General features: G+C 36.7%; 1 protein-coding gene across 6 annotated transcripts in view; it reads right to left on the bottom strand.

Moving 5' to 3' along the window:
• ANKIB1 (ankyrin repeat and IBR domain containing 1) overlaps positions 1-9,721 on the bottom strand; it is a 73,556-nt gene that overhangs the window by 34,719 nt on the left and 29,116 nt on the right. For all 6 annotated transcript variants that reach the window (XM_026065350.1, XM_026065352.1, XM_026065351.1 and 3 more), the window contains 2 exons: positions 9,205-9,387; positions 2,274-2,391 (listed from right to left, as the gene is read on the bottom strand). In XM_026065350.1, coding sequence (XP_025921135.1) covers positions 2,274-2,391; positions 9,205-9,387 — 301 coding nt within the window. The remainder of the gene's footprint in view (positions 1-2,273; positions 2,392-9,204; positions 9,388-9,721) is intronic.

Here is a 9,721-nt window from a genome sequence, read left to right as displayed (position 1 = left end):
CCAGACTCTTTTCAGTGGTGCCCAGCGACAGGACGCGAGGCAACGGGCACAAACTGAAACACAGGAAGTTCCATCTGAGCATGAGGAAAAACTTCTTCACTGTGAGGGTGACAGAGCACTGGMASAGGTTGCCCMSAGAGGTKGTGGAGTCTCCTTCTCTGGAGATATTCAAAACACGCCTGGATGCAATCCTGTGCAACGTGCTCTAGGTGGCCCTGCTTGAGCAGGGGGGTTGGACTAGATGATCTCCAGAGGTCCCTTCCAACCTCAACCATTCTGTGTTTCTGTGAAAAAAATATTTGTACAGAAACTGGAAAATTCCTTTTTTTCCCCCCATCACTGCCATAACAATATTTTTTTCTCTTGGCTCTTACCCTACATAATTCTATTAATGTAAAAAAAAGGCAAACAAAAATACACTCCCAACTCTTACAGCCTGTGTCAGTAAACTGATATAGTTGTGCGATAAAAGAAAGCAAAGTTAGTTGGATTAAATATTAAATGTCTGTAAAATATTAAAAGTAGTAAATAAGAACAATCTTTTCAAGAATTTAAAACATGCTTTTTAGACACTAAGTGTGAATTCAGTTAAGATTCCATATTATTCTTTTATGAATTCCAAGACTAAATGCAAAAACATCACAATTTGGCATTTGGTGTTTCCCAATTGTCTCAAGTCTTGTAAATAGTTGAGTTATTCCTTTTACTAGGTCTTACCACCACTATGTCTTCCCTTCAAAAAAAAAAAAAAACTTTGAATAATTTCCAGTGTATGACTACAGCTACAGGCAAAATAGTTGACTTTCTCCTGACTTGCACATCGTGTATGCTTTGTTCTCCCCGCTGGTCCAGCGCATTGAGTTACAGCTACGCAGCTAAGGCGACACCAGCAGAACAGCCTCTGCGACACCAGCTGATTTCTTCGCAACCTTCAGTTGCTGCTCACTACACACTGGCAGACACTTCTGCACAGTTTGCATCGGCCTCGGTGCTTCTGGTTGTCGTACAGGCTGTGATGCCAGTCTGAGCTGTACTGCCATCATTTTCTTCTTCAGGATGTCAGCCCAGGTTACAAAAAGTGCCTATCCGTTCAGTCAAATATTTAGAAACATTTAGCCTTCGCGGAGTATTCTGAGAATCCAAAATAGCTTTCAGATATTGCAAATACTATAAATACACTTTGAGAATTAAAGCAAATAACCAACATTAAAAAAAATTACATATGCAAAGAATGTGACTTAAATATGATCAGACTGGCACTTAAACTCACTGGCACAAGTTCATGTCAGCCTAATTCAATGTTAAAAGGAACGAGAGTACAAATTAGTCAAAATAATTAAAAAGAGACATTAGTTTCAGGTACCATACCAACTCATGAAAAAGTCTGCCGAATATGGTGGGTTTAAAATCATGTTTTTCTATTTCATATTTCCTCTCTCTCTTTTGTATGCAAGGAGCCCACAAAAATAATGGAGTAAACATTAAGTGATGCTTAATCCAGTAATATGGTGAAGAGCAAGCAAACCATTAACTGCCTGAGCAGTCCCTTTGGCATGCGGCGACAATGCAGATGTTGATTCAGTGAATCAAAGCCTAAAGCTTCCACCGAGTTTCAGTAAAATACCTTTGTCTGGGGGAAACCCACTGAAGTCAGTATACACCCATCCTGACACTGTCGCTTCAAATTACAGGATGAGAGCACAAACTGTTTTCAGTGAAATTTAACTTGTTAAAGATATAGACAGGGAAAAGTATACCTAATATTAAAACAGTGACTATAAAAATCCTTAAAGGATATAATCCCTTATACTTTAAACGCTAAGGCAAATTCCAGCTATTTATTGTAATAGTCAGACTGGTTTTATTGCAGCAAAAAACTAAATACACAGGTATTTAGTGGCAGACAACCAATAGTCTGACAAAAATAGGTACAATGAATTTCTTTGACTTACTTGACAAAGATTAAACCATAGAAGTTCTACTTCTATGTCTCATCACTAAAATAAGAAAGCTGTTTCTCCACACTGCTTTAGGTTAAAACTTCTTCCATTATAATTCCTTGTCTGAATCATTTTCCCATTGATGTCCTGTCTGCATCAATGCTTTTGACATACTACAGATGTACTTCTTTCTGAATTACTGTAAGAACTATTTCCTGGTATTTGATCAGCTGTTACTGCTCTTTTACTTGCCAATAAAAAGAAAATGCTCTCATAAATGCAATTTTTATTTTGCTGAAAACAATTTCTTTAGTCTTTAAAGTTTTTGATTACCATGTGCCCGAAGCAGAGCTTCTGCAGTGAACAGTGGGGCTTGAAGCATGTCGGCAGACTCCACTATCAGCATATCCTTAAGCCTTCGCAGATCCTGAAGTCTTAGCCCCTCATATGGCTTTGAGAAGAAGAAAAAAGACATTTTATGTCTAGCAGCACTTTCCAGTGAATCTCTACTTCCACATTAAAATGAAAACATTCAAAGCACTGTTACTGACAATTATCTCAACTGTAGAATAGAACTGTCCTTGTGATGTAAGATGAGATAAAATTAAAATATTGTGCAGACCAATGACCATGCAAAATTATATGGAAACTTTGTCATTTAGCACTATTTGTAATATATAATCTTTGCACATTTCAAAATCCAAAAGACAGTATTTCTAATGTTTTCCATTATAACTGGAGGCCATGTTCAAATGAGTAACTGTCCTAATAACATTGACTCTCCAAAAAAAAAAAAAAAAAGCTAGATTTTCACAGAATCCAGTTGAATCTTGAAGTGATTAAAACTCAAATATTGAGACATGGGTAAGAGAAGGTACGACTCTGTATTTGAACTGAGGTACTGTTTGGATTTTGGGGAAGACAGGGAGAAGGGACAAGTTAACATACATTGCACACAGACTTCCTGACGCTTATTTTATACGACTTGAGACCCCTTAACCTTGAATCGATCGGGAGGAGGATACCTCGAGACATTGGATGGTAAGAAGGGATATGTGTTTTGTGAACAGAATCAGATACAGGTCTTTTCAGGCAATATGTGCCTTCACAGAAGTAGAAAAGGCAGCAATGAATAGGACAGGCCAGGCATGCAGTTAGAGGTTGGGGATTCATTGCACATGAAGAAGTCAAAACTCTCTTTGAGAAACAGCAGCCATGCTCCGACAGCCCCGCGCCATCACAGTTAATTGCTGGCTTCCTCTGGTCTGCAGTTCCATCCCCTTATTATAACGCTAAAAAAAGGTCAAATTAGAAAGGCAAACAAGGCAGCAATTTTAGGATTCTGAATTAGCTCCGACCAAGATTTTGGAGATGCATACATATGTTTTGCAGATTTACTTTTAAAAATAACAAAGGAAGAACATGGCAACAGATAATATATTTTATACTGTTGCACAGGGAAATTGTCCAAAAGGTAGAAAGAGAAAAAGAAGTGGGAGGATATGCAGAGAGAATGGATATGAAAGGGTATACGAGAAGAACCTCTTCTTACATGCATTAGTTCTATTTAAATAAAGGATAGCAAAAAAAAGATTTAATACCCTTGACATAAGGTAACAATGAAATGCGCTCAGGTGTAATTAGGAACTTGGCCACCAAATGGCAATAGTCTTCTCTAACTTGGAAAAGAAAGGACACAGAGCAGCAGTGATACTAGATAACCACAGTTCAGAGCAGGTGTCATTATTATTACTATTTGTATTTTGGGTTTATGTAGAGCACAGTCCAGGACCTTCTAGTGTTGGGCACTGTACACACAGACACAGAGACACACAGCAAAGACTGGTTCTGTCCTTGGAGGTCTACAATCTAAGTCAAGCCTCTACTGTGCATGTACCCCCTTGAGGATAGCAAGCAGAAGGCATAAGAGCGAAAGGGGGAGAAATGGATACATTCAGCTTCTGAATGATTGTCTTCTTTAGAGACACGTACTTCAAAAATGTACCATTCTTCCTACCTTCTGGGTATCAGAGTAAACTGTATAAAATACATCTAAGAAGCATAACTGACTCCCGCAATGACCCTTTCTCTTCGCTAGCCAGTGACACAAACAAGAACATACAGACGCTCGAGTCACTGCGACTGGCAAGAGTGACGGTGCCACAGCTCTGGGTTGTGTCTTGTCGTTTGGGGGAAAGTAGGAAGAGCAGGAGAGGAAGGGGCTGCGAATGTCCTGACCTTTCTCCGGACTGCCCAAGTTCAGGGAGTTTCTGTATGTGCTTCCGCTGCTGATCATGACGGTAAAGTAAAGGACAATCTGAACATTAATGGTTTGCGCTGAAGTAAATCTGGGCTGCTTGCTTCATGGCATGATGGAATTGGACTGACCTATTTAATTTCTTACAAAAGAGATCGTTTATAAAAGCGTGTCAGAGAGACAGGGATACAAACAGCTGGGTGCCTGAATGGTTCTAATGCCATGAATATGCCGCAAAAATTGGAGCAATAAGTAAATCTTCTTGACTGAATCTGAACTGCATTCTGAATTGTAATTGCAAAACATGTAGCTTTGTCAGCACAACAGTCCTCACTTTCTGAAGACACATACAAGATAAAAAGACAATTCTTTTCTATTAAACCTGCAACATAAATGCATATTTTAGGACCTAGTATTTTATCCTGAACTGCAGATATGCTCAAAATTATATTTAACTGATTGGTTCTAGGTCAAACACTGGCAATTATCTCACTTGAGTAACAGACTATTATATTATCCCAGCTGGAGCATTCTGTACAACCCAGCAGGGACTTTTGGATCCTGTGGTTTTTAAAAAATAATAATTTTATCTTTTTAAGCAATGAGGGAAATATTTCTTAAGAATGTGTTTGAAACTTTAGACCCTTTGTTCATAAAACAATAAATGAGCCCACAAAAGAGGCTAAAGGAAAGGAAATTTTGGCTGGCACAATTAAGTAGCTTGATCTGGAAATTCCAAAGCGAAGGCTTTACAATGAGAATCTTTTAAAAATGTTCATGTCTACACGATGTAGTCTTATTGAATCTTGTAAAGACATAGTCTTCAGTTAAAAGGACATATATTCTCTAGATAATAACACACAGATTTTTTAAACAACTTTCGACATTTATGACTTGTCTCTGTACTGACATGTACTGTAAATGATCTTGATTCTAGCTCATGATGCTCAGAGATGTCCTTCAGCACTTGTTTATAGAAGAGGTCTTTTCTGGTATGTGCTATGAAAAACGTTCTGTTTGACATTAACATCACTGAACGATATAATGATTTTGGAATGTACCGTTTCAGCTACTACTTCAACCACTGGTGAACTTTTCACTACAGATTTCACCACTTTTATATTCTCAATAAGCCTTTTTTTAAAATACTTTCCTCTCAAAATTTTTACCACTAATACTTAGATATCATAAATTATATTATTGTTTTTCTCATGAAACTCTTAATATGTAAACAGAATATTATTTTAACAGTTTATTTCAAAGTATTATTTTTACTTTTAAAGCATCACTAAAGTAAACAAGGGCAACACAACTCCTTACTACAGTGGCAACTATATAATTAAATGGTGACATATATACTTCATGTAAATATTCTCCTTTTGGACGGAGTTATATATTTAATGGAGTTACATGTTTAAAAATTCTCTCTGCTCCATTTAACTCATTCATGTATAAGTACATACACCTTATCTATGTATAGTATATGTGTGCTTATATACTAGCTAGCTATAGTCATCTTTACTCCTTCCACTTAATAAACAATTCTCTATCTGTAGAGACCAAGTGCATTCTTATCATTTAGATAACTCTGTACTCATCATACTTGCAGTACACATGACATTAATTTTGGAACTGAACAAAACCATTCCAAAATCTATATGCTCAATAAATTTGTGATATATCCATTAATAAGTGTATTTCTACAAGCTTCAGTGGCACATATGTAAAATAAACCATGAAATTATACGCTTTGCTATTGTACAGTGTATTTCTCTGAGTTTGACTGAGAACTGAAACTGTTCTGTATGGTCTGCTCTGAATTACTGCTCATTCCCAGGTGTTTCTTACATACACTTGAAACATTGCATGATGTGATGGAAATGAAGGTGCCTGTTATCTTCCAGGAAAACATCACAAAGACAAATATGCTTCTATGTTAGAATAAACAGTAAACTAGAGAACTGTGCTAGTAGAACAACCAAAATCTATAAAAGTAGTTTGAAAAAGCATGCATTTACAGTTATATTATTTAGTGTAACATCAATGAGATTTCAAAGATAAACACAACCATAAATTTTTATGTAATAGAGTTAGCTGACTCAGAGTATTTTTTGGTGACTGTTCATTAGTGAAATGAGAGAAAAGAATCAAGACAAAGGAAGTCATCTGACATATTCTCCTGGCTTGTTGTCAAATACCCTTCCCCCTGCCCACACATCATTTTAGATGGACCTTGTTTTGCTACAACTATCTGCTCTGTGATAAGAGAGTCACACTTTTTACTCTACTCAGAGCATGTTTGTCCCTTCTATTTTATATAGGGAAATACAGATTATGTGCACGTGGTATATTGCTTGCCTTCTATGTTGCGTTTTGTGGAAACACACTTAAAAGGATCACATTTGGGTTTCTAACCTATCAGGGCCTGTTTGCTACATGCCTTTCACTGCTCTCTCCAATTTGACAATTAAAAGTGCTTGAGGTAAGTTAAGTAAAATAGAAATGTCTCTTAAAAATATATCCTTCAGGTGGTGCCTTAGCAAAATGAGGTTTTAAAATGTTAGAGTATCTATATTACGAAAGAAATAGATTTTATTAAGAAACCCTAATGGAAGAAATAAACTGAACTGTTAGAAGACGGCTCCTTGCCATCAGGCTCTCAAACTTGCAGTGCGGGCCTACTCAGCGTTCTGTATTTTTCAAAGGCTTGAAAGCCTCTGTATTCATAAAGAAAGGTATGTGCAAGTTTTTTCCACTACTGCAAGTGTTTCAATTCTAAATATAAGCACTCACATAATTCCTTGGTAATATTTCAACATGAAGAACAGCAGAAATTGGCTTTCAACATCAGAAACAAAGCTTTGTTATTAACCTGAATAAACACACTTAATTCAATGACACTGCACAGACCACTACAAAAATCTTCTGGACTGTATGAGAAACAGTGGTAATTTTCTGCTGTACACATGGCGGGTCTGGAAGGGGAGGTATTAGGGACTGTAATTCCGAATACTACTGTGCACACCATGAACCCTGCCTGGAGTTAATACTATTTGGCTGTTTAGCCTGGGAAGGGAATCCTATTCATGGTTTTCAAACATTTTATTTTTTTCCTCCAACCTTCAAGAGAGGAGATGACTTTGAAAATGCATTTCTTGGTGTTTCAAAGTTTTGTTTTTTATGAATTAAATTCTCATGTCTTGGAAGGATATTAAAGGGCGTCACTGAATATCTACAATGTAAACACTATGTTAAACAAGCATTTTGCATATTCACTTCCTTTATTTTTTTGTTTGTAATGAAATTGAGAAAAAAAAGTAGAGGACCATACCTGAGGGGCAATTTTAGGTGAGGGATAAGTGCTCTGGGAAGGCTATCTGAGCACTTCTCAGCCCCATTAAGGAGATAGCCGAAGTTCACTGGGCTCCAAGTTTCTCTTGCTAAAAACCCGTTCAAGTGGCTCCTGACTTGCCCCACCCAACCTGAAAGTTTACTGTTCTCGTAGCTGTGCAGGTGCGCATGCTAGCAAAGCTGTGGCATTAATATAACCATAAAAATGATTCAGATTAAACAAAACAATTACGTACTGCCACTCTCAAAGACTTTTTCCTTCTTTTAAGCTGAATCATTTCAATGATATGGTTTACAGCATAACCACGCAAATAGTTTTAAATGTACAAGCAAAGGAGTAGCAATACACTACAGCAGTGGGAGGTAATGGCACTACTCTTTTTGAGTGGTTTTGCCAACAAAGAAAATATAATTTCAGACTATAGTCTCAGAACATTTTGGGTATTTCTACATGACAACATTTGGAGGAACTAAAATGAGTCAATTACAACTTGAATGCACAACTAAAGTGTACTAAACCCCCTTTGAACACCTCTCTTCTAAGAGTAAACAATCTAATTAAGCTTGTTTATATTGAAGTTTATTGAAGAAAATTACCCAGAAAATTAATTGAACAGTACAATGATGCTCTTACTTTCAAATAAAAATTAACGTGTAGCATTTTTCAGGTAAACAATTGATGTGCTCTAAACCTGCTCCTACCTAAACCTGAATTAATTTTCTTTTAAGTGTCACCAGACTGTAAGAGGACTGAACTAGTAAAATGTAAGGCCATTCTCCTTTTGAAGGGAATAGCCATATAGAAGTCTATATGCCCTTTATTTTACACATAATTACTTAAAAATTTTAATGAGTCATATAATTTATCTACGTATTCTTATTTAGACTCTCAGTTAATTAAAAACTCATAACGGATGGGGGAGGCAGCTTTTGGTTAGAACTTTTTGGTCAAATTATCCTTAATTACACCAAAAATTTAAGTCACAGTCTTCTGTAAGGCACACCAGATTTCAAGCAAATCTGTGTCAGTGAATTTCATATTGCTTTCAAAACCGACTTCAGAATAACATCCCCTGTTATTCTCTGTCCTTCATACAAGTTCTGGTATGCAGTAGCTCCAGGCATCATGTTACAAAACAAGAAAGCCATCGCACTGTTTTGAAACCCTGCACTATTCCCTCAGCTATTTTTCAGTGACATTCATGAGCTCAGTCTAGTAGGAAGAGACATGATAAGTTTCTTTCCCTGTTCTCTCCTACTGATTTTCTCCTTTCCAGAATTTTTCCTGTTCTCATTTTTACATAGAAAAACAACTTAAGAAACTGTAAAAAACGTTTATTTTGGAGAGCCTGTTTCCCCACTTACTGGCCCCACTGTTTTTCCTCCAGCTGCCAGCATACAACACTCTCAAGACAGTCCACATAACACACTGAAGAAGCGGGAGTGTCTGTATACAAACTGCTCTTTAGTTTTGGCAGTGGAGTTGTTGTTTCCTCTGAGCTTAACTTTAAAGATGTAAAGAGGTCCGTTAAAATCAACAGCTTTACAAATATAACTGAAACACACTACCTGCTTTAATACTTTGCAGAATTGTGTCACAATATAACTGCTACATATGTATGTATAAAATAGACAAAACTTGAAGTATCCTCTGACCTCTTTTTTGTCTAACGCAGCATATTCAGCTTCAATGCTTTCAGCTTCAGGATCACGTGAGAATACCATCCGAGATTCCAGGTTAAGAGCCAACTCTTTATGGTGTTGTTTCTCTGCGCAGTCGCATGGAGTATCTTTATTTTCATTTTCTGCAAACAAATCTCCACCATGTTTTACTAGAAGCTGAAAGCAAAAAGTCAAAGTAAATAGCTATTAATTACCAACTCTAAAAATACACTGAGGAAACACAAGTGTCAGTTAAGAAGACAAGAAAAAAAAATAGTATGAACAAGGTAAAGAGAAAGAAGAGACAAAAACAATAGTGATGGTCTTTGGGAAACAAAGAATTTCCATTGTTGTTAAACAAATTATGGCTTGCTTTCCTACATAATTATACCTATTATTTAATTCCATGGAGGCACAAAAGCTCAGCAATGCTTTTCAAGGCAACTCTGAACAATATGTCTCAGTTAAGGTTTAAACACTAAAGTTCGGTTCTGCTGGGATGGTCAGTACT

Source organism: Apteryx rowi, unplaced genomic scaffold (genome assembly GCF_003343035.1).
Source record: "Apteryx rowi isolate R43461 unplaced genomic scaffold, aptRow1 scaffold_226, whole genome shotgun sequence".
NCBI classification, from domain to species: domain Eukaryota; kingdom Metazoa; phylum Chordata; class Aves; order Apterygiformes; family Apterygidae; genus Apteryx; species Apteryx rowi.
The sequence above is the reverse complement of the archived record's forward strand: the minus strand, read 5'-3'. Positions and strand labels throughout refer to the sequence as shown.